Here is a 27,068-nt window from a genome sequence, read left to right as displayed (position 1 = left end):
AATATAGAAGTAGAAATAGGTAATATCCATAGGTTGGTTAATAAAGTGCAACGTGCCAGCAGCAGAAACAACATATGTGAGCATGAATGTGAAAAAGGATAAAATCTGAGATAATAAAAAATAACACAGAATATCTGCGCTCACATATGTCACTACAGGTGGCGTTTATGCAGGCCCATAGACACGGAGAGTATAAGGGTAAGTATAAGTACCCCTGGTGTGGCGCCACAAGTCCTTGCATTCAACACAGAAGCTTCTCGGTATGTATCCCCTTACATAGGTGTGCCTTTCTGTATATCACTTACTACACCCATGGCCCCAACTACTGGTCTTCTACTGCCAAGATGTGGCTTCCTTGATGGTCACCCTGTCTACGCATTTACACTGCTATTGATATATGCCTGTCACTTTGAATTATGCTTCCCCATACTCTTGAATTGTAATACTTATACTTACTACTTACCTTTATCCTCTCCATGTATATGGGTCTGTATAAACGCCACCTCATTTATGGTACTATCTGCTTACCTGTTTGACCTGGGGAATCATAATAGCAGATCAGTTATACCATATAGCGAACATGGTAAATAAAAACCCCAAAAAATAATCGTGGAATTGCACTTTTCTTGCAATTTTACTGCATTTGGAATTTATTTCCCGTTTTCCAGTGCACTATGTGCCAAAATCAAAGCAAATCAAGCAAGCTATCATACGGCAATATTGATGGAAAAATAAAAAAGAAGGGGAGGGAAAAACAAAAAGGAAGAAACAACCATGGTTGAAAGGGTTAAAGTGAACTTGTAATTTTAGTTCGCTTTTGTCAATTAGATGCTATTTGTATATACATGAGTAATAACACAATCTGTGGCCATTATATGACTTATATCCAACATTTTTCACCAGATTTATGCTCTGCAGGCTCTCTCTAGCTTTCAGTTCTCTTTGACCTAGTGGATGGGGACAAGCTGCTATGATGTATCCCTTACATAGTACTCAATGAGAGATGGATTCTTGCTCTTCTTTCTCTTTAACACAGAGACAAAAGCATTAGCTGCATGGATGACATTATGCAGCAGTACTGGGCTGTGTGGCTGTGAATCCAGCACTGAAGTGAAATACATTTGCTAGTCTCTTACTGTGCTGAGCGCTCCCCACTTCTCCTCCTTGCTCCATAGTGTATGACAAGCTGTATAACATGACATCTCACTGTGCTGGCAGTAACTGTTGTTTTCACCAACATGCATTTCAGCTATTTTGTAGAGTGGATGCGGACCTTATGAAGCAGGAGAGAGACACAGGAAGAAGTGGCTCATGAGCGTAGAAAAATTAGATTTGTTGGATAAGAAGTAATACAATTTTTCTTATATTCACCCTTACTAGCGATTCATGCACAGATAAAAACAGAGACAGTGTAACTGCATGTGCTAGTTTGTTTTTTTCACTGAGTGTAACAGAGATCATGGAGTTCTCTACTACAAATGGCTTTTCCTCCATTCAAAAGAAGTGAAAACTATCCTAGAGGGAAATCATATTCCTTATAGTTTCACTTGTGAATGTGTGTAGATGACAGTTTACAGTAATCTGTATTCTGTAAATGCGATATACATCCTGATCACATAACACACACATTCACAAACATATATCACATTCACTGCACAGTGAGTGGGTCTGTGTGCTCTGAAATTCCAGGGCTGAATTAAAGTCCTAGTTTGTTTCTGACTACCAGAAATGGAAATTACAAAAATGGTGACATTCTGAATGCACTCTTTAGCAGTAGCTATTCATCCAAGGGAACAAAGGATCGGATTGGTAAATTCAATATCCTCACTCCTGCTTTCTCCTAATGTGGCACCCCAGGAGTTCGGGTACCACAGTAGTGCTGCCATCCTCTCGGGGAGGGTAGTGCTATGCCTGGAGACAATTGACATTCCCTTTGGCAGGTTATCACACACACAACACCTTCCAAATCCAGGCCAGGAGGAAGAGCTCAAAACCCTGTTTTAGGGCAGCTTCCCTCAATAAAGATCCTGGTTTGGAGGAGGAGTCAGACAGTTGGTCCCAGGAGACCAGTGAGTGCAGATCAGTCTGTACAGAGAGTCTGTGAGCGAGGACAGACAGGAAGGGAGCAGAGAGGAGATACAGGACTCAAGGAGGCTACGAGTAGGCCTCCAAGGAGTCGGTGCACAGTAGCCGGGTACCAGGAACCCAAGACTTTTGTGGAAACTCTAAGACACAGAGCAGAACCGGAGGGCATAGGATTACACGGACATTGCCCATACACACCTGTGGTACAGCAGCACCTTGGAGCCTGGAGTCACCATGCGGAGACCCCCAGTAGGGACGGCTCAAGCTGCCTACCATACAGGTACCTGTCCCAGGACAGGGGAAACAACTAGGACCTTGTTTGGAGCACTTAGTGGCATCAGGGACCTCAGACACAGGAAGTGCAGAATGGAAGGCCCCCAAACTGACCTGCCCAGGGGATTCCACTTGTCTCTGGACTGCCTGGACTCCTAATGTACCTGCTGCCGATGCCCTGGACTGTGGCCTACCATCTGCTTTAAACCAGGTAAAGACTTACAACTTGTCTCCTCCATTTATTCACCGGCACATACTATCCACACCTTACACCATAGGACCCCTGGGGACCCCGCTTCACCTGTGGGAAGTGTAACACCTGTGCTGCCACAACATCCCCTAGGGGACCCCTTCAACGCAGCGTCGGTCCCACTACTGACCAAACACCACAGGTGGCGTCACGACAGACTCATAAACATTTTCCCCTTTAAAGACCGTTCCCTTTAACATTGAGCCCCAGGGCCACGGACCGGGTCACAGCCACCGTGACATCCCCCTTGAGACCGGACCCAGTACCGAGTACCCCACTGCCCTGGCTGGGCGACTCACTAACATCTGCTTTCAGAGTAGATAAGGGACACCCATACCCAAATTATGAGGACAGTTTTAAAGTGCATGGATAGCATAGATATCAGTCTTCTTTTGTGACAAGGTAAATAAATGTTCATGCACATCTGCTCAAGTAGGATAAAAGTTCCTGACAACAGCATAGTTGGTTGATTAGTTTAAATGAAGAGATTTAAAGGGAAATTCAAGACCAATAAATGTAAGACTTTTTTAGATGTATGTCTCTAGATACTGATTTCTGAAGTGAAATAAAATCTGTCGATCTGTAGGAGGTTCAATCTCCTCTCGCTCTTAATCCGACTTTTCTAAAAAAAAAAAAAAATCCACTTTTTTTGTAAATGAACAACAAAAATGTAAAAAAAGCAAAGAGTTGCAAATATTAGGAAAAAAAAAATCATGTGCGTCAAAATATGTGTGTGTTTTCACGCAAGAAAAGTACATGCCTTTTATATATTTAAGACATTGACCACTTTCCATCATATTGGGACACACTATCATTTCCATTGTAGGAAAAACACTATACAAAAAGGAAAAATGAACACTAAACAATCACCTGGGACCTGCAACTACCTTACTAATTCTTGGTTGACTTTGATCAGGCTGTTAACATCTGTCTGCATTCAGGTGGAGAATGAATGGAGTCGTGGCCACACGTGTACTTTAATTTGTATGGGAGTTACGGTAACAGTTGTATTATGGCGTATTTAGCAATATTTATGGCATATTTGTAATAACCTATTAACCAAACATTTTTGATAAGTAATCAAAGAATCAAATCAAGAAAGACTTCAATGTACTCCACATTTCTAGCACATTTTATTTGATGAATACACATTCATTTTTTAGCAATGACCACCGATCTACCATAACATTAAAACCATGGACAGGTAAAGAGAATAACATTGATTATCTCATTACAATGATATCTGTCAAAGGTGGGATATACACTCACTGGCCACTTTATTAGGTACACCTGTCCAACTTCTTGTTAACACTTAATTTCTAATCAGCCAATCACATGGCGGCAACTCAGTGCATTTAGGCATGTAGACATGGTCAAGACAATCTCCTGCAGTTCAAACCGAGCATCAGTATGGGGAAGAAAGGTGATTTGAGTGCCTTTGAACGTGGCATGGTTGTTGGTGCCAGAAGGGCTGGTCTGAGTATTTCAGAAACTGCTGATCTACTGGGATTTTCACGCACAACCATCTCTAGGGTTTACAGAGAATGGTCCGAAAAAGAAAAAAAATCCAGTGAGCGGCAGTTCTGTGGGCGGAAATGCCTTGTTGATGCCAGAGGTCAGAGGAGAATGGGCAGACTGGTTCGAGCTGATAGAAAGGCAACAGTGACTTAAATCGCCACCCGTTACAACCAAGGTAGGCCTAAGAGCATCTCTGAACGCACAGTGCGTCGAACTTTGAGGCAGATGGGCTACAGCAGCAGAAGACCACACCGGGTACCACTCCTTTCAGCTAAGAACAGGAAACTGAGGCTACAATTTGTACAAGCTCATCGAAATTGGACAGTAGAAGATTGGAAAAACGTTGCTTGGTCTGATGAGTCTCGATTTCTGCTGCGACATTCGGATGGTAGGGTCAGAATTTGGCGTAAACAACATGAAAGCATGGATCCATCCTGCCTTGTATGGAGCATCTTTGGGATGTGCAGCCGACAAATCTGCGGCAACTGTGTGATGCCATCATGTCAATATGGACCAAAATCTCTGAGGAATGCTTCCAGCACCTTGTTGAATCTATGCCACGAAGAATTGAGGCAGTTCTGAAGGCAAAAGGGGGTCCAACCCCTTACTAGCATGGTGTACCTAATAAAGTGGCCGGTGAGTGTATATCCGGCAGCAATTAAACAGTCATTTCTTGAACTTAAGGCCTATTCTCATGACCAATGTTCATGAGAGTCTTTGACAAAGGTCAAATTGTGATGGCTAGATGAACTGGGTAAAAGCCATTCCAAAATCGGTGGTTTTATGGGGTATTTCTGATACAAATTGGTTAGCGCCTATCACAAGCACTGGAAGATAGGACAACTGGTGAAACATCAAATAGTTTATATGTGCTTCACACTCACAGATGCATGTGGAAAGCAAATGCTATCTATTATGGTCCTACCGCACACCAGAAGAACTACAGGTAATTGCTGGAAAAGTTACTGCCGGCGAATATAGAAAGTTGTTGGTACACACAGTACATTGTAGTTTGCTATGTGCATGGCTGTGTAGCTGAAGACTGGTTTGGGTGCCCATGTTGACCATGGCCAAAAGGTCTAACAGTAGGCAAAGGAGCATCCAAACTGGACCAGGAAGTATTGTGATCTCATCTGATGAATCCCTTTTTTTACATCATGTGGACGGTTGGGCATCTGTGGAAGGTATCACCTCACCATTTACAGAACTTTAAGGATCTGCTGCTAATGTCATGGCACCAGACAGTACAAGACACATTCAAAGTTCTTGTGTAGCCCATGACCCATTAAGTCAGAGACCTTTTGGCACCTTTGGGGGATATACAGTATATATTTTTAGAGAAGCAATTAGAGTTGATTTACAGGTATATATGTTTCAAGAGATAAGTTTAAAAGTTTTGTCTACCCATTCAACAGAGCTAATTCAAACTGGCGTACTGAAAACGCTAAAAGTTGCAACATTTTTCTCACTCCACATTGCGCACAGATTTTGTGAATTTTTTTTTAAACTTTTACGCCAGTTTCCTGCCAAAAAAGCATTGATGAATCATCCACTTAATCTTTCGAACCAAAAGAATTGTGAATACAGCTCTAAAATACAATACAGTCTGGAATTCTGTCTCAGATCACAATGCGTTAATGTATTAAGAATACTACTCAACTACTATTTTTGTACACAATATCTCTATAAATAAATGGTAAAATGAAGCTTAATTATAAATTTTAATTAAAATGAAAAGCAAATAGAAACTCTTAGTAATTCCAGTGATCCATTAGCACATTTGTTCTGTATTGTATAAGATTTCATAATTCATATTATATACATGTAACACATTTAAAGTTAACTCACCAGGCTGGTTCAATTGCATGGTGCTCTTACTCCACTGAGACAGCCCCACAATTGCCACCATCTTAGCTCCAAGACTTGACCTTCTTTTCTTTGTTGTTGTACCACCAGCTGCATCTGAAGATACTGACGTACCCTTCTCTAGGTTGTACATCTCTCCGCTAATGCTGGAGCTGCGCATGACATTTCTGGACGAGGAACTAGCCTCTCCGTTGAACATCTTGGGGAGGGAGGATCTTCACATATGAGGAAAGCAAAAGATAAGATTAGGATAAAACTCTTATTTGCCTACAAAATAACACTTGTTCCTGTAACATGGAGAATAAGAGTGCATTTACATTGGCTAGTTATTGTAAACAAGCGTTGCTAGAAATAATTGTTTCATGATAATCAGCTGGTTTAAGCAAACTGCTAATTACCCGACAAATGATCTATTTCGTCAGGTGAAATGATTTGTAAGTTTGCTTAACATCATAGTTCTCGGCAGTACACTGTGTTTTGTAAAAAGGACCTGTGCTATGTAAAAGAGATCAATGACAGTTTATTTGCACAAAACAATCCATTACTGATTGTTCTGCGCATTCGGCCTGTATGAGCAGGCTGTTACACAATCGCCAATCTACAAACATGTAACCAATTGGTGGTCATTTTACGGACGCCATTTGCCAGCGTAAACAAACCTTAAGTCTTAGCACTTGTTTACATTGGTTAATGGCAGCCAATAAAAGACCATCAATCGGTTACATGTTCGTTGTTTAATGGCCTGTTTAGACAGGTCAACAGCATTCTGTGCGCACAGAACGATCGGTAATGCATTATTCTATGCACATATGCTGCTGAGAATGATAACTTTTCACTGAGCTTGAAAATCGTTTCTCCAGATAAAAAAGTATTTTGCTTGTCTGTTGGATGGTTGAGAGACGGTTTACACTGTCCAATTATCGTGAAACGAACATTCCTAGTAAAGCTTGTTCGCGAAATTCATCCAGTGTAAATGCACCCTTTTATGGTATCATGACGCAAAACTATAACATGTATTTGCAAAGAAAAATGTTGTTTTGCATGAAATCATTGAGATCTTTATCTATTGATAGCCACCACAGCAGACGTATGGGGCTCATTTCTAAATCGTCTGTATTCATCTAGTAGAAATCAAGTCTAACAGATACATACAGGTTCTTCTCACAAAATTAGAATATCATCAAGTTAATTTATTTAAGTTCTTCAATACAAAAAGTGAAACTCATATATTTTATAGAGCCATTACAGTGTGATCTATTTCAATTGTTTATTTCTGTTTATGTTGATGATTATGGCTTTCAGCCAATGAAAACCCAAAAGTCAGTATCTCAGAAGAATTAACAAAAACACCTGCAAAGGCTTCCTAAACGTTTAAAAAGGTCCCTTAGTCTGTTTCAGTAGGCTCCACAGTCATGGGGAAGACTGCTGACTTGACAAGATGTCCAGAAGGCAGTCATTGACACACTTCATCAGGAGGGTAAGTGTCATGGATCCCAATGGCTGGGGATCGCACTGGACAAGCAAAATAACATAAATAACGGACGAGCTCTAGGGTGATGGAACCTGGGCTGACCGCTGCCCTACTCCTGACAAACACAACTAGAAATAGCCAGGGAGCGTGCCTACGTTGATTCTAGACGCCACGCACCAGCCTAAGAGCTAACTAGCACTGCAGAGGAAATAAAGACCTAGCTTGCCTCCAGAGGAATGAACCCCAAAAGGTATAGTTGCCCCCCACATGTATTGACGGTGAAATGAGAGGAAGGCACGCACGTAGAGATGAAAATAGATTTAGCAAAATGAGGCCCGCTATAACTAGAAAGCAGAATGATACAAAAGGGGTCTGAGCGGTCAGCAAAAAACCCTAATCAAAAACCATCCTGAGATTACAAGAACCCATGTGCCAACTCATGGCACATGGGGAGAACCTCAGCCCACTAGAGCTACCAGCTAGCATAGAGTCATAATTAGCAAGCTGGACAAAAAAACCAAACAACTAAAAAACAGAACTTAGCTTATCCTGAGAGATCTGGGAGCAGGTAGTCAGGAACCAAACTGAGCACATCTGAGTACATTGATAGCCGGCAAGGGAATGACAGAAAAGCCAGGTTAAATAGGAAACACCCAGCCTCTGATGGACAGGTGGAAAGCAGAGACCGCAACCCACCAAAGTCACCCAGTACCAGCCGTAACCACCAGAGGGAGCCCAAAAACAGAATCCACAACAGTACCCCCCCCCTTGAGGAGGGGTCACCGAACCCTCACGAGAACCCCCAGGGCGATCAGGATGAGCTCTATGGAAGGCGCGGACCAAATCAGTCGCATGAACATCAGAGGCGACCACCCAGGAATTATCCTCCTGACCATAACCCTTCCACTTAACCAAATACTGGAGTTTACGTCTGGAAACACGAGAATCCAAGATCTTCTCAACAACATACTCCAATTCTCCCTCCACCAGCACTGGAGCAGGAGGCTCAACTGAAGGAACAACGGGCACCTCATACCTCCGCAATAACGACCGATGGAACACATTATGAATAGCAAACGATGCTGGGAGATCCAAACGAAAAGATACAGGGTTAAGAATCTCCAAGATCTTATAAGGACCGATGAACCGAGGCTTGAACTTAGGAGAAGAGACCTTCATAGGGACAAAACGAGAAGACAACCACACCAAGTCCCCAACAAGAAGTCGGGGACCCACGCGGCGACGGCGATTAGCAAACTGCTGAGTCTTCTCCTGAGACAACTTCAAATTGTCCACCACCTGATTCCAAATCTGATGTAGCCTGTCCACCACCACGTCCACTCCAGGACAATCCGAAGGCTCCACCTGACCAGAGGAAAAACGAGGATGAAACCCCGAATTACAAAAGAAAGGAGAGACCAAAGTAGCAGAACTAGCCCGATTATTAAGGGCAAATTCGGCCAGTGGCAAAAAAAGATGGTTCCCTGAGGCCTTGTATAGATTATCGCCTTCTGAATAAGATTACAGTCAAATATCAGTATCCATTGCCATTATTGACTGATTTGTTTGCTCGCATTAAGGGGGCTAGGTGGTTCACTAAGATAGATCTTCGCGGTGCGTATAATCTTGTGCAGATAAAACAGGGTGATGAGTGGAAAACCGCATTTAATACGCCTGAGGGCCATTTTGAGTATTTGGTAATGCCTTTTGGACTTTCTAATGCTCCTTCAGTCTTTCAGTCCTTTATGCACAATATTTTCCGTGAATATCTGGATAAGTTTATGATTGTGTATTTGGATGATATTTTGGTGTTTTCTGATGACTGGGAGTCTCATGTTCTACAGGTCAGGAAGGTGTTTCAAGTCCTGCGGGCCAATTCTCTGTTTGTGAAGGGCTCAAAATGTCTCTTCGGAGTCCAGAAAATTTCTTTTTTGGGGTACATTTTTTCTCCTTCTACTATTGAGATGGATCCCGTCAAGGTTCAGGCGATTTGTGACTGGACACAACCTACATCTGTTAAGAGTCTTCAGAAGTTCTTGGGTTTTGCTAATTTTTATCGTCGGTTCATTACTAATTTTTCCAGTGTTGTTAAACCTTTGACTGATTTGACTAAAAAGGGTGCTGATGTTGCTAATTGGTCTCCTACGGCTGTGGAGGCCTTTCAGGAACTTAAGCGCCGGTTTTCTTCTGCTCCTGTGTTATGTCAACCAGATGTTTCACTTCCTTTTCAGGTTGAGGTTGATGCTTCCGAGATTGGAGCGGGGGCGGTTTTGTCACAGAGAAGTTCCAATGGCTCGGTGATGAAGCCATGTGCGTTCTTTTCTAGAAAATTCTCGCCCGCCGAGCGCAATTATGATGTGGGTAATCGGGAGCTTTTGGCCATGAAGTGGGCATTTGAGGAGTGGCGTCATTGGCTTGAGGGTGCTAGACATCGTGTGGTGGTCTTGACTGATCACAAAAATCTGATTTACCTTGAGTCTGCCAGGCGTCTGAATCCTAGACAGGCTCGTTGGTCGTTGTTTTTTTCTCGTTTCAATTTTGTGGTTTCATACCTGCCAGGTTCAAAGAATGTGAAGGCAGATGCTCTTTCCAGGAGTTTTGTGCCTGACTCTCCTGGAGACTCTGGGCCTACTGGTATCCTTAGGGATGGGGTAATATTGTCCGCCGTCTCCCCAGACTTGCGACGTGCATTGCAGGAGTTTCAGGCGGATAAACCTGATCGTTGTCCACCAGAAAGACTGTTTGTTCCGGATGATTGGACCAGTAGAGTCATCTCCGAGGTCCATTCTTCTGTGTTGGCTGGTCATCCTGGAATATTTGGTACTAGAGACTTGGTGGCCAGGTCTTTTTGGTGGCCTTCCTTGTCAAGGGATGTGCGCACCTTTGTGCAGTCTTGTGAAGTGTGTGCTCGGGCTAAGCCTTGCTGTTCTCGGGCCAGTGGGTTGTTGTTATCCTTGCCTATCCCGAAGAGGCCTTGGACGCACATTTCCATGGATTTTATTTCAGATCTCCCTGTCTCACAGAAAATGTCCGTTATCTGGGTTGTGTGTGACCGCTTTTCTAAGATGGTTCATTTGGTACCCTTGCCTAAGTTGCCTTCCTCTTCTGTGTTGGTCCCTTTATTTTTTCAGAACGTGGTTCGTTTGCATGGGATTCCGGAGAAATATCGTTTCTGACAGGGGATCCCAGTTTGTGTCTAGATTTTGGCGGACGTTTTGTGCTAAGATGGGCATTGATTTGTCTTTCTCGTCTGCATTCCATCCTCAGACGAATGGCCAGACGGAGCGAACTAATCAGACCTTGGAAACTTATTTAAGGTGTTTTGTTTCTGCTGATCAAGATGACTGGGTTGCCTTTTTGCCACTGGCCGAATTTGCCCTTAATAATCGGGCTAGTTCTGCTACTTACCTCCTCTTAACCCTTGAATGGCTCTGACCTTAGCTGTTTAACATGGATGTCCAGAGTTTGGCTTCCAGCCTGAGTAATCTTGCTGCAAAAGTTCAAAACATACAGGATTTTGTTGTTTTCACTCCCATGTCTGAACCTAGAATTCCTATTCCAGAGTTTTTTTCTGGAGATAGATCTACCTTCCTGAATTTCAGGAACAATTGCAAATTGTTTCTTTCTTTGAAATCTCGCTCCTCTGGAGACCCTGCTCAGCAGGTTAAGATTGTAATATCTTTCCTGCGGGGCGACCCTCAGAATTGGGCATTTGCATTGGCACCAGGGGATCCTGCATTGCTCAGTGTGGATGCGTTTTTTCTGGCACTGGGATTGCTCTATGAGGAACCTAACCTGGAGATTCAGGCTGAAAAGGCTTTATTAGCCCTCTCTCAGGGGCATGATGAAGCGGCCGGCTATACTGTCATGGATCCCAATGGCTGGGGATCGCACTGGACAAGCAAAATAACATAAATAACGGACGAGCTCTAGGGTGATGGAACCTGGGCTGACCGCTGCCCTACTCCTGACAAACACAACTAGAAATAGCCAGGGAGCGTGCCTACGTTGATTCTAGACGCCACGCGCCAGCCTAAGAGCTAACTAGCACTGCAGAGGAAATAAAGACCTAGCTTGCCTCCAGAGGAATGAACCCCAAAAGGTGTAGTTGCCCCCCACATGTATTGACGGTGAAATGAGAGGAAGGCACGCACATAGAGATGAAAATAGATTTAGCAAAATGAGGCCCGCTATAACTAGAAAGCAGAATGATACAAAAGGGGTCTGAGCGGTCAGCAAAAAACCCTAATCAAAAACCATCCTGAGATTACAAGAACCCATGTGCCAACTCATGGCACATGGGGAGAACCTCAGCCCACTAGAGCTACCAGCTAGCATAGAGTCATAATTAGCAAGCTGGACAAAAAAACCAAACAACTAAAAAACAGAACTTAGCTTATCCTGAGAGATCTGGGAGCAGGTAGTCAGGAACCAAACTGAGCACATCTGAGTACATTGATAGCCGGCAAGGGAATGACAGAAAAGCCAGGTTAAATAGGAAACACCCAGCCTCTGATGGACAGGTGGAAAGCAGAGACCGCAACCCACCAAAGTCACCCAGTACCAGCCGTAACCACCAGAGGGAGCCCAAAAACAGAATCCACAACAGGTAAGCCACAAAAAAGTAATTGCTAAATGGATGTTCACTGAGTGCTGTATCCAAGCATATTAATGGAAAGTTGAGTGGAAGGAAAAAGTGTGGTAGGAAAAGGTGCACAAGCAGCCGGGATAACCGCAGCCTTGAAAGGATTGTTAAGAAAAGGCCATTCAAAAATTTGGGGGAGATTCACAAGGAGTGGACTGCTGCTGGATTCATTGCTTCAAGAGCAACCACACATAGATGTATCCAAGACATGGGCTACAAGTGTTGCATTCCTTGTGTCAAGCCACTCCTGACCAATAGACAACGCCAGAAGCATCTTAACTGGGCCAAGAAGAAAAAGAACTGAACTGTTGCTCAGTGGTCCAAGGTGTTGTTTTCAGATTAAAGTAAATTTTGCATTTCATTTGGAAATCAAGGTCCCAGAGTCTGGAGGAAGAGTGGAGAGGCGCACAATTCAGGCTGCTTGAGGTCTAGTGTGAAGTTTTCACAATCAGTGATGGTTTGGGGAGCCATGTCATCTGCTGGTGTAGGTTCTCTGTGATTTGTCAAGACCAAAGTCAGCGCAGAATTCTACCAGGAAATTTTAGAGCTCTTCATGCTTTTCTCTGCTTACAAGCTTTTTGGAGATGGAAATTTCATTCTCCAGTGGGACTTGGCACCTGTCCACACTGCCAAAAGTACCAATACCTGGCTTAAAAACAATAGTATAACTGTGCTTGATTGGGCAGCAAACTTGCCTGACCTTAACCCCATACAGAATATGGGGGGTATTGTCAAGAGCAAGATGAGAGACACCAAACCCAACAATGCAGACAAGCTGAAGGCTGCTATCAAAGCAACCTGGGCTTCCATAACTCCTCAGCAGTGCAACAGACTGATCGCCTATATGCCACGCCGCATTGATGCAGTAATTGATGCCAAAGGAGCCCCGACCAAGTATTGAGTGCATCTACTGAACATACATTTCAGTAGGGCAACATTTCGGATTTTAAAATCATTTTTCAAGTTGGTGTTAAAAAGTATTCTAATTTACTGAGATAATGACTTTGGGGTTTTCACTGGCTGTAAGCCATAATCATCAACATTAACAGAAATAAACACTTGAGATAGATCACTCCGTTTGTAATATATGAGTTTCACTTTTTGTAATGAAGAATTGAAATAAATTAACTTTTTGATGATATTCTAATTTTGTGAGAAGCACCTGTATTGCCATAAAAGAGGACAATGTAGCTGTTCCTGTCAGTGTTATTTGTGTGATGTCATGCATTATTCATATCTGACTGCTCTGGACAATAGTATGAATTATCTGTTCTATGCTCTGCAAGGGATCATCTTAATGATGTACTAAATAACGTAAGTTTAATTATGATAATTTGTTGTATTTCTTATCACTTCTGCATGAATAATGAGAAGAAAATGAGAAAACATTCAAATGAACACAACGGATAGCAGACAGTACAGTAGATGCAAGTCAGACATGAAACAGGTATGTATACTACTTACAAATAAGATATACTTTTTTCTTCATATATTATACTTGCTGTATTATTTTTTTTTTCAAAACATTCTATATTTCTACTGCTTTATCTGCAATGCTGTTCCATACAGAATGATTGGAGTGGGAGTGGCCATGCACATTCAATGCTTCGTTGAAACAGGGGGCACATGTCCCCATTACAGCAATTGGATGGGTTGGGTTATGGCCCTAATCTAAAATTCTGAAATATCTTGTGGATAGATGACGTGTTCTTACAGGAATATCCCTTTAATTGCTCATTATTGGGAAGATATATGCTATTAGCCAATTTTTGTATGTCTAATATCCTGATATTTTTGCCATGATACATGGTTTTCTAATGATTTTAAAAATATAAATCTGAAAATTGTGACCTGCATTTGCATTCATCCCACTGTAGTCTGATATCCCTAAATAAAATCCTGAGTGACCAACTGCCCCCAGAAGTCACATAATTATTAAATTGAGTCCACCTGTGTGTCATTTGTTCTCAGTATAACTATAGATGTTTTGTGAAGGCCTCAGAGGTGTGTTTGAGAAATTAGGGATCAAACAGATTCATGAAAACCAAGGAACACACCAGACAGGTCAGGGATAAAGTTGAGGAGAGGAGTAAACCAGGGTTGGGTTATAAAAGGATAGTACAAGCTCTGAACTTCTCACAGAGCACTGTTCAATCCATCATCCAAAAATGGAAGGAGTATGGCACAACTACAAACCTACCAAAACATGGCCATCCACCTAAACTGCCATCCCAAGAAAAGGGGAGCACAAATTAGAGAAGCCGCCAAGAGGCCCACCCTAACTCTGTAGGTGCTGCAGAGATTCACAGCTTGGATGGGGGAATCTGTCCATGGGACATCTATTAGTTAAAGGGAACCTATCACCCCGTTTTTTAAAAATTAGATAAAAATAGTGTGAAATAGGGGCAGAGCTGGGCTTTACATTACTGCCTTTTTGGTGCCTTTACACCCCCGTTAGGCTGCCGAAATACCTTTGTGAAGTGGCCGTTTTCTGCTGTCACTCACGCTGGTCAGGTCGGATGGGCGTGGTCACAGCTCTGTTTCTCCCCCAGATCAGGCTCATCATTACGTTGGTGGCGTAGTGGTGTGCGCATGTCCAAAGCGAAGATCCACTGCCCAGGAGATTCAAAACAGCGCGGTCTTCGCTATTCGCCGTTTACCGGTGGGCGCGGCCATCTTTCCTGTGGCCGCGCGTGCGCAGATGGAGCGCTCTGCTGCCCGGGGCTTCAGGAAAATGGCCGCGGGATTCCGCGCGTGCGCAGATGGAGATCGCGGCGGCCATTTTCCTGAAGCCCCGGGCAGCAGAGCGCTCCATCTGCGCACGCGCGGCCACAGGAAAGATGGCCGCGCCCACCGGTAAACGGTGAATAGCGAAGACCGCGCTGTTTTGAATCTCCTGGGCAGTGGATCTTCGCTTTGGACATGCGCACACCACTACGCCACCAACGTAATGATGAGCCTGATCTGGGGGAGAAACAGCGCTGTGACCACGCCCATCCGACCTGACCAGCGTGAGTGACAGCAGAAAACGGCCACTTCACAAAGGTATTTCGGCAGCCTAACGGGGGTGTAAAGGCACCAAAAAGGCAGTAATGTAAAGCCCAGCTCTGCCCCTATTTCACACTATTTTTATCTAATCTTTAAAAAACGGGGTGATAGGTTCCCTTTAAAGAAAGCCATAAAAAGTCCTATTTTCAGATTGCAAAATGTCATGTTGAGGACATAGTAGCAAGTGGAAGAAGGTGCTCTGGTCAAATGTGACCAAAGTAGAACTTTTTAATGCAAAACACTATGTGTGGTGGAAAATTAACACTGCACATCACTCTGAAAACACAAACATACATAGCTATATGATTATATTTGATGTACTGGTGTTTTGGTGTATACTTAAAAATTTTCAGAATAAGTCGAGCCTCTTAGAGCCAGTATCGCCCCTGCACTAAATAAAAAAAAATTGCAAGCCTTATTACATGCTTAATAAAAAGTGTTAGCATGAATAAAATAGTCATGTAATATATTACTTTTACTTTATGTTTAACCCTCCCCATTTATGATTTTCTTGTTCCAGACAAGGCAGACATAGTCACTCCCAGGATATAAGCAGCCTATGCCTGGACTGGTATGAAGAGGTGACCGCACTAAAGTCGGAACACTCTCATTTGCTCACACAAAAAAAATAATTTGCCAAACAGCAGATGTCAACGAACAGTCTTATCATGTTCAAATAAATTATGCAAAAGAATCTATGTGTTGTATCTATATGTTCAGCTTTGGCTGCTTATAGATGTTTTCATGTCTGCTTGATGTCCTACTAATGACAAGTGGCCTAATGGTCACGGTATTGACATCTGATGTCTAATTGACTTCTTCTTGTCTATATGAGACTCTTAGCAGACATATTTCAAGCCGTTTATGTTTGTTACCCCAATGTATACCTCCGGCAGAAGGATTTGACTTATGCCACTGTATAGGCATATAGTGCTTACATCACCCATAGGACCACATTATATAAAAAACGGTATACTGCTGGTATACAATTTTTTTTTCTCAAACCCTATGTATAGTCTACTATGATTGTTTATAGAGTTGAAAACAAAATGATGCATACCACCCAGTCAGAGGTCAAAAGGATATACTGTAGGCTTCCTATGAGTAAATGAAACCCTATAAATTTGTTAAATGTTTTTCCCAATGAAAGCCATAAAAACATGAGGATATATTAAAATATGGATCCCAATGACTTTTAACGTAACCATATAGTTTCCAATAAGCTTTAAAAATGCTTATGTTCTTTCAGGGTACATTCCCATCTAACAAAAATGCAGTATAAAATGCCTTGAAAAAGTATTCATACCCGTGAACATTTTCACATTTTTTCACGTTATACCCAGAAAATTATATATTTTTTATTTGGATTTTATGTGTTATACCAGCACAAAATAACAAGTATTTGCAAAGTGTAAAGGAAATGATAAATGGTTTTCTAATTATTTTAAAAACATAAATGTGAAAATTGTGACTTGCATTTGTATTCAGCCCCCCTACAGTCTGATACTCCTAAATAAAAGCCTGAGTGACCAATTGCCCCTTAAGTTACATAATTAGTAAATCGAGTCCACCTGTGTGTCATTTATTCTAAGCATTACTATAGCTCTTTTGTGAAGGCTTTTGAAAATACTATGGATCAAACAGCGTCTTGAATACCAAGGAACACACCAGACATGTCAGGGATAAAGTTGAGAAGCGAAGTACACCACGGTTAGGTTATAAAAATATAGCCCAAGCTTATAACTTCTCATGGAGCACTGTTCAATATATCATCCAAAAATGGAAAGCGTATAGTGCAACTGCAAATCTACCAAACATGGCCGTCCACCTAAACTGACATCCCAAGAAAGGAGATCTCTAATTAGAGAAGCACCCAAGAGGCCCATTGTAACTCTGGAAGTGCAGCAGAGATCCACAGCTCAGGTGAGGGAATCTGTCTACAAGACAACTATTAGTCGCATATTCCACAAATATGGCCTTTATGCATGAGTGGCAAGAAGAAAGCCATTTTTGAATGCAAGCCATCAAAAGTCCTGCTTGCATTTTTCAAAAAAACATGTAGAGGACACAGCTAGCATATGGAAGAAGGTGCTCTGGTAAGATGTGTCACGGTTCCATCCCTCAGTGTGTCTGGGATGCAGTTACTGACAGCTCAGCTGTCCAATCTGGTATAGAGGTGTGCTGAAGCTGTCGGTACTTTGATTGACAGCTTGGCCATCCAATCTGGCACAGGGGTGTGCTGAGGTGTCAGTGTGTTGATTGACAGCTCGACTATCCAATCTGAGGCTGTGAGGCATTGGCTGTATCCATGTGTTCATTATTCCAGTTAATTGCCATGCTTCTTAACTGAGCTGTGTCTCACAGAACTCTGCCAGGCATACATTCAGCTTGTGAGGTTTGTTCTTCTGTGCCTTGAGTTCTGTATACTTGATCTGTTACCGGACCTTGGACTTTGTTCTGACCATCAGCCTGTTTAACCCCTTCTGCTCTGATCCATTATCCTCCCGGTATTGTGACCTTAGAACGTTACCTGTCTACACTTTTGTCTCTTCCTTCTGTTTATGACGTACCCTCCTGGCTTCTGACCTTGGACTCCTTGACCACTCTGACTCACGGCTTGGCAGTAAGAAGTGACTAGTGTCACAAGATGTGACCGAAGAAGACGTTTTTGGGCTAAATGCAAAACGCTATGTGTGGTGGGAAACTAACAGTGCACATCACTCTGAAAACACCATCCCCACTGTCAAACTGGGTCGTGGAAGCATCATGCTGTGGGAATGCTTTTCTTCAGCAGGGGCAGGGAAGCTGGTCACAGTTGATAGGAAGAGGGATGAAGATAAATACAGGACAATCCTGAAGCCTGTTAGAGGCTGCAAAAGACTTGATACTGGGATGTAGTTTCACATTTCAGCAGGAAAATGACACCAAACATGCTGCCATAGCACAATGGAATGGCTTACATCAAAGCATATTCATCGGTTTGAATGGTCCAGTCACAGCCCAGATATAAATCTCATTGAGAATCTGTGGCCAGATTTGAAAACTGCTGTTCATAGGTGCACTCCATCTAATCTCACTGAGCTAGAGCTAGTTTACAAAGAAGAATGGGCAAAAAAGACAGCCTCTAGATGTGCAAAGTTGGTAGAGACATACTTCAAAAGACTTGCTGTAGTAATTGCAGTGAAAGATGGTCCAACAAAGTATTGACTCAGGGGACTGAATACAAAGGCACATCACAATTTTCAGGTTACACTTGCTAAATTGTGTTGGTATATTACGTTAAATCCCAACAAAATACACTTATGTTTGTGGGTGTAATGTGAAAAAATGTAGAAAACTTCACTGAGTATGGATACTTTGTCAAGGCACTGTATTTTTCATCAGGATTTCCGATGTGATTTTCTCACACCTTTTTCACAAATATCTGGATCGGTAAATAGCAGTGAGAATTTTGTTGCAGAATTCCCACTCCAGGAGGTCTGCAGTGTAAATGTCCAGTGGGAATGAACTCCAACAAGAAAGAATATCAGCAGCAGACTACTCTGTTAGGACATTAGGGTGCAAACTCTGATGTAATGGAACCTAGCGCCAGTGTGAACTGTGCTTTATAATGCTAGACCATAGCAGAAAAGTGTAAAATCTATAATAAAATGTATATTGGGACTGTGCATAATCATTACTTACCCTGAGTATCAATTCATGAGGCCTATGGTGTACTTCTGAGGTTTATTAAAATATCCACAGCTGCAGAATTAGGAAGAAGCTACATGGTATTGTTTTTCATATTTAGTTTGATCATTCTACTACCAAAAACAGAAGCAACTTCCACAGAAAATAAGAAATAGGAATGTTTGCTACAGGAATCACAACCACTTTATCTTTGACATGTCTCTTTTCCACTTGAAGCTTAATTCCTGCTTTTTCCACCTCGGTTGTATGTGTTCTATACGTCATTATTAGTGTGAAGGTGAGATGTTCCCAAACCACGTTCCTCACGATCTCTTAATAGTTTTCTCTCTTCACACCACCACACCAACACTTTGTAAAGCTGAACTGGGCAGGAGGCTTCAACCCTTGTAGCTGTGTGCCAGCTTTATATTCCAGTACACAGCACTGCACGGAATGGCTGCAACTCAAAAAGTCTACTAAACTTGCGGTGTATGCCAAGTGTGTCATAGTCATAACTTCATGATGTCTCCATCAGATATGGATTTATGTCATTAGAAATTCCCATTTGTCTGTGGACATTAGCCAACTGAAGGATTAACGCTCATTTCCACATCTCCCAGTTAAAATTGACAGCATCCCTCTAGGTTTTAAATGGAAGCTACTATTAGAAAGTAACCTATTGCTTTAATCAAATTTTTATGTTAAATGTATTTAAAAAATGCATTTTTTTACATATTGCAATCTGTATTTAAATTAAAAAATAGAAATATTGCAATATCTATATTAGCCACTGGGGCTTTTTTGAGTCCAACTTCCGGAAGTTTCAGGAAACAACACAGGTCCATAGCCACAATGGTGTCAGACCTGGCCTCTATTTTTTGCATTGAAGTGTCTAATGATCCTGTGCAAAGTTCATTGTATAGAGGTGTTACCAGTCTATGTAAGCCAGCCTCTAATGATAAGGAAACTGTTATAAACTCTGACTGAAAGAACAGCCCACTGTGAAAATTGTAAGATTACTCATTTAGTTTTGCTTTTTAATAAAGATTGTGATATGAAAAAAAACATTGACAAAAAGTTTTTAAAGAGACGTAACAAAAACCTAATATAGACAATAGGGATAGTTTCCCTTTAATGGGACTGTAGTGCTCTGTAGTACTGCTAGTCAGTGTACTGAACTGAAACGGTTGCAATTCTCACAGGACAGAAAGATGTTACTAGCACCGCATGCTGTAACCAGGGTGCGATCGCCATTGCATAGGTTATTATCTTTATTTATGTTGCTTTTTTTTGCATTTTTTTATCCTTTCTTATTTTGACAACCAGATAGGCATGTATGGTTGGGTAATTGGGCTATGAATTGCTGAGAGCGCAGTCTTTCATTTAGTGCCTTGAGCATGACAAACTGTGGGCTACAGGCTGTCAGTAACCACAGATAAACAGCATAAGGGTAGGGTCACTCGAGCGTAGCTTCTCTCCTCTGAATCTTTTATGTCACTCTGATCTGAGTTTGAGCCGAGTGTCAGCTAAGAGTGATCACATTTTCTCGGATGAGAGAACCGTAGCACAGATGAGAAGATGGAGAACAAGATTTCTCCATCTTCTCCATTGTGTCAGTTTGGGGAAATCAGACTGCATTCAGATGTCATCCGAGTGCAGTACAATGATTTCAATAGACTTGAATAGGTCAGTGACATCTGATTTGAGCTACAAATCGCAGCATACTGCGATTTTGTTTCTCATGCCAAATCAGCATGAGAAAAAAACGCTAATCAGTATTGCCCCATTGAATAACACTGGACCGAGTGCTGTCTAATAAAACACCAGATAGCTCTTGTCTGATGTATACGGTTGGTCGTGTCAGTGAGCCATCAGACTCATTCCCTGACCTTTTGCGATAACCTGCATTATAGTTGAGCAACACTGCTGACAACTGACACCAAAGAATCTCAGGACTCCTATGGACATTGGCAGAGATATATACAGTAAAAGGTATGGAGGCACATATGCACGTGCGTCTCATCACCACTTTTAGTCCAGGCTGTCAAGCAAGACAGCACCTCGGACTCAGCACTCATGTATTGACTTTTTGTCTTCTCGTCCGAGTTTTTCTGTAGGACAACAGTAATGGGCATCTTATGTCTTAAAGATCCCCCAAAGGACCAATGAGTAATTCAGTCTGTTCCCTGCTGAAATATTTATGCACCGCATTACTAATTCTTATCAATATAAAACATAAAGAAAAAAATCTGCTCTTTTTCTGACACATTGGTCTGTACTATATTAAAGCCTTGAATGGTGGAACAAAATATATGGAATAGACTGTGTACATATAAGCTAAAAGACTGTGACATATTCAGCAAAACCCAACATATGTTACAATGTTACTAGTGACTTAAATATTATTAATAGGTGTTTGGAAACACAAGTATTTTAGGAGAAAGGTGTTAAGATAAACCTTTAAGCATGGTGTACTACACAGCTGGGGACACTAGTCACCTTTTATGCCGATCACCAGGGAAGTCATACATCTCACACATACAGGTGCTGCTCACAAAATTAGAATGTCATGAAAAAGTTAATTTATTTCAGTTCTTCAATACAAAAAGTGAAACTTATATATTATACAGAGTCGTTACAAACAAAGTGATCTATTTTAAGTGTTTATTTCTGCTAATGTTGATGATTATGGCTTACAGCCAATGAAAACCCAAAAGTCATTATCTCAGTAAATTAGAATATTTCATAACAACAGATTGAAAAATGATTTTAAAATCTGAAATGTTGGCCTACTGAGATGTATGTTCAGTAAATGCACTCAATACTTGGTCGGGGCTCCTTTTGCATCAATTACTGCATCAATGCGGCGTGGCATGGAGGCAATCAGTCTGTGGCACTGCTTATGGAAGCCCAGGTTGCTTTGATAGCAGCCTTCAGCTTGTCTGCATTGTTGGATCTGGTGTCTCTCATTCTCCTCTTGACAATACCCCATAGATTCTCTATGGGGTTAAGGTCAGGCGAGTTTGCTGGTCAATCAAGCACAGTGATACTGTTGTTTTTTAACCAGGTATTGGCACTTTGGCAGTATGGACAGGTGCCAAGTCCTGCTGGAGAGTGACATTTCCTTCTCCAAAAAGCTTGTCGGCAGAGGGAAGCATGAAGTGCTCTAATATGTCCTGGTAGACGGCTGCGCTGACTTTGGTCTTGATAAAACACAGTGGACCTACACCAGCAGATGACATGGCTCCCCAAACCATCACCGATTATGGAAACTTCACACTAGACCTCAAGCAGCTTGGACTGTGTGCCTCTCCACTCTTCCTCCAGACTCTGGGACTTTGATTTTCAAATTAAATGCAAAATTTACTTTCCTTGTGGAGTGTGTTAGTGACTGCCTGATGGCCACCTGTCAAGTCAGCAGTCTTCCCCATGATTGTGGAGCCTACTGAAAAAGACTAAGGGACCTCTTTAAACGCTTAGGAAGCCTTTGCAAGTGTTTTTTGTTAATTATTCTAATTTACAAAGATAATGACTTTTAGATTTTCATTGGCTGTAAGCCATAATCATCAACATAAACAGAAATAAACACTTTAAATAGATCACTCCGTAATGACTCTATATATGAGTTTCACTTTTTGTATTGAAGAACTGAAATAAATAAGCTTTTTGATGATATTCTAATTTTGTGAGAAGCACTTGTATATTGTGCATCTGCCCTATGTTTCAGATACACTTTTTTCCCGGTCAGATGAAAGTGGTGGCATCTACATATCATTGTCATAGGTCTCCAGTTATCAGATCTTTAATGGCAGAAGATCACCGGTGAGTTACGGTAGCACTGATAAGACGCAATCTGTCATGATCACAGACAAAGAAGAAGACTACTACAGACAAACAACGATCAATAATTATTCTGACCATAGCCGCTCATTACAGCCCCAGTCTCTGGGAGGTTGCATGCATTTTGGGAAGGCTAGATGTGCAGTCTGCCACCTTCTGTCCTCTTCTATACCGTGTCATGTGATCTAGGCACTGCTGCAGTTTACATATCAGTATTCAGCATGCAGCGCTCATGTACTTCCCGAGCCTACCGGCCTGGAGATGAAAGGGTGAACATGATGCAGGAGCAGTCATAATATGTATCATGAATAGATCACACGCTAACCTGTAGATTCTCAACATTGCCATGAATGAGTCAAGATGTAACACATTATAGCTCAGGTTTATGGGGCAAGGTGAAGACGCTAAAGGGGGCACGTTATACAAAGGCCATATGTATTAAAGGGATACATATTATTAGCCTGTGAATCACTGCTGGTGTGTTCAAGAAGGGGTCATTGTGTTTTAATGCCCTGCAAAATGAGGAGAGGTGATTAATTTTTCTAGCTCTATGTAAGGGATCAATGAAATTGAGCAAGTCTATGTACTATTGATAGGAAGCTACTGTGAGACCAATTATACAGGCGTCATACAAGCTACAGGGAATTAGAAGGAGGAAGAAGGTGAGGGGGCATTCATTATTAACAGTTTCATCTGGATACAAAGTGGCCTCACACAGTTAGCACCAGATTCATTTAACACATACTTATGCCATCCTCAGGTTTTGTCAATATGGACAAAAGGCAGAATTTGCGCAAGAAACTTCCAAGTTTACTATATATCTACTCCTTTCCTAGGCCATATGGAAGGACAGGGGATGCTCTAGGGGTAGTTCAGGGCTGGAATAGGCAACAGTAAAATGTCCAAGATGAAAATGTCAGGGAGGCTTCAGTGTGCTGGGATGCACTGACAGTATCATGTCAGCCATTGTAAGAATGATACAACAGGGATATTTGTAATAAATATAAATAGGGGAAGATATCTGGCACAAGTAACATATATATATATTTATATATATATATATATATATATATATATATATATATATATATATATATATATATATATATATATATATAAAAAACAACATGCACACATAATACATAAATAGATAACAGAGGTGCAGTGTTTGCAGACAGAACAATAGAGACATGCACGTGTGTGTGTGTGTATGTGTAAAAAGACACACAAATATATATGTATATATACATATTTCACTGACATTACAATACACACACATATATACACATACCCACACTGTATATACATACACACATTTACAGTATACACACACATACAAACATTCATACAGTTTACATACACAGACATATTACACATGCACACACATACAGTATATACACACTTATGTATACACACACAGTACATACATACACATATACAGTATACACATACATACAGTATGTAGACATATTACACACACATACAGTATATACAGACATATACACACATAGTGTATATATACATAGACATATTACACATGTACACACATACAGTATATACATAGACATACACAAATTTAGTTTATATATATATACACATAGACACACATACACACATACAGTATATACAGACATATACACACATACAGTATATATACATAGACCTATTACAAACACACATAAAGTATATACATAGATAAATATACACACATACAGTATATATACATGGACATATTACACATAGATATTGTATACATAGACATATATACACATACAGCATATATACATAGACTTATATACACATATGCACACATACAGTATATATACACAGACATATTACACGTACACACATAAATATAGTATACTTACATAGACATATATAGACATACATACACACAGAATATATACATAGACATATATACACAAGCACACACATACACACAGTGTATATACATAGACATATTACATATATAGTATACATACATAAACATAAACACACATACAGTATATATACATAGATATATTACACATACACACACATATACACACATACATATAGTATACATACACACATATACAGTATACATAGACATATACAAACACATAGACATATATACACAAGCACACACATACACACAGTGTATATACACAGACATATTACACATATAGTATACATACATAAACATATAAACACACACATACAGTATATATACATAGTTATATTACACATACACACACATATACACACATACCTATAGTATACATACACACATATATATAGTAATCATAGACATATACAAACACACACATAGACATATATACACAAGCACACACATACACACACAGTGTATATACATAGACATATTACAAATATAGTATACATACATAAACATATAAACACACACAAGCAGTATATATACATAGACATATACACACACACAAACACATAGACATATATAAACATGCACACACATATAGTATACATAGACATACACACACACACATATATAGTACACATAGACATATACACACACATATATAGTATACATAGACATATACACACACACATATATAGTATACATAGACATATACACACACACATATATAGTACACATAGACATATACACACACACATATATAGTACACATAGACATATACACACACACACATATATAGTACACATAGACATATACACACACACATATATAGTATACATAGACATATACACACACACATATATAGTACACATAGACATATACACACACACACATATATAGTACACATAGACATATACACACACACATATATAGTATACATAGACATATACACACACACATATATAGTACACATAGACATATACACACACACATATATAGTATACATAGACATACACACACACACACACACACACACACACATATATAGTATACATAGACATATACACACACACATATATAGTATACATAGACATACACACACACATATATAGTATACATAGACATACACACACACACACATATATAGTATACATAGACATACACACACACACACATATATAGTATACATAGACATATACACACACACATATATAGTATACATAGACATACACACACACATATATAGTACACATAGACATATACACACACACATATATAGTATACATAGACATATACACACACACATATATAGTACACATAGACATATACACACACACATATATAGTATACATAGACATACACACACACACACACACACACACACACATATATAGTATACATAGACATATACACACACACATATATAGTATACATAGACATACACACACACATATATAGTATACATAGACATACACACACACACATATATAGTATACATAGACATACACACACACACACATATATAGTATACATAGACATATACACACACACATATATAGTATACATAGACATACACACACACATATATAGTATACATAGACATACACACACACACACATATATAGTATACATAGACATACACACACACACACATATATAGTATACATAGACATATACACACACACATATATAGTATACATAGACACACACACACACATATATAGTATACATAGACATACACACACACACACATATATAGTATACATAGACATACACACACACACACATATATAGTATACATAGACATACACACACACACACACATATATAGTATACATAGACATATACACACACACATATATAGTACACATAGACATATATACACATGCACACACAACACATAAATAACAGAGGTGCAGTGTTTGCAGACAGACCATACAGCAGACATGGCATTTTGCAGCCACGCTTCTTACCAGCTGGCAAGCAGAGTCTTGGTGCCAAGGAGGCGTGGAGAAGAACTGGCTGAAGAAAAATACAAGCAGATGCCCCAACTTTGCCTGTTTCCCTCCCTTTCCCCAGCGACCAGACAAGAGGCTGCTGTGGGCATGGAAGGAGGGCTGCAGCATGGAGCAGGGCAGTACCAAGGCAGTGAGAGACAGAAGGAAGGAGTCGGAAGCACAAGGAGCTCTTAATCTTGAAGGGTTTCTGGAGAGATACTGAGGGAGCGCCTGCAAGATGGGTTGCTAAAGCGTCTCCATAGCAACCGTGCTGACCCACTTCTGCAGTAGCCAAATGCTGGGATGAAGATGCCTCATTAACCGCCTCATTGCCTTAACACGCCTTATACAGGCTGCAGATGCGGTCCATAGCCAGGGAGGGAGGGGTTAATAAAGTTAACCTGTAGAATTTATCAAGAGCTTTGCCTTAAATTCAGCATTCTCAGACGAGCATGATGCCACCCTGATGGAGATGGCTTCTTATTTATTGGTTTGTTATTTACTAGAATATATTACTGTTTATTGGTGCC

The 27,068-nt window shown here is 40.8% G+C and overlaps 1 protein-coding gene across 1 annotated transcript in view; it reads right to left on the bottom strand.

Moving 5' to 3' along the window:
- The window catches only part of RIMS3 (regulating synaptic membrane exocytosis 3), a 182,657-nt gene extending 156,011 nt beyond the window's left edge, over positions 1–26,646 (bottom strand). Inside the window, exons 1-2 of the mRNA XM_077296067.1 lie at positions 26,515–26,646; positions 5,975–6,207 (exon numbers count right to left, since the gene is read on the bottom strand). Of these exons, the coding sequence (XP_077152182.1) occupies positions 5,975–6,191 (217 nt within the window). The 5' untranslated portion in view covers positions 6,192–6,207; positions 26,515–26,646. The remainder of the gene's footprint in view (positions 1–5,974; positions 6,208–26,514) is intronic.
- Positions 26,647–27,068: the final 422 nt, after the last annotated feature.

The sequence above is a fragment of the Ranitomeya variabilis genome, chromosome 3 (assembly GCF_051348905.1).
Source record: "Ranitomeya variabilis isolate aRanVar5 chromosome 3, aRanVar5.hap1, whole genome shotgun sequence".
In the NCBI taxonomy this organism is placed as follows: domain Eukaryota; kingdom Metazoa; phylum Chordata; class Amphibia; order Anura; family Dendrobatidae; genus Ranitomeya; species Ranitomeya variabilis.
This window is presented reverse-complemented; position numbering and strand designations above follow the sequence as displayed.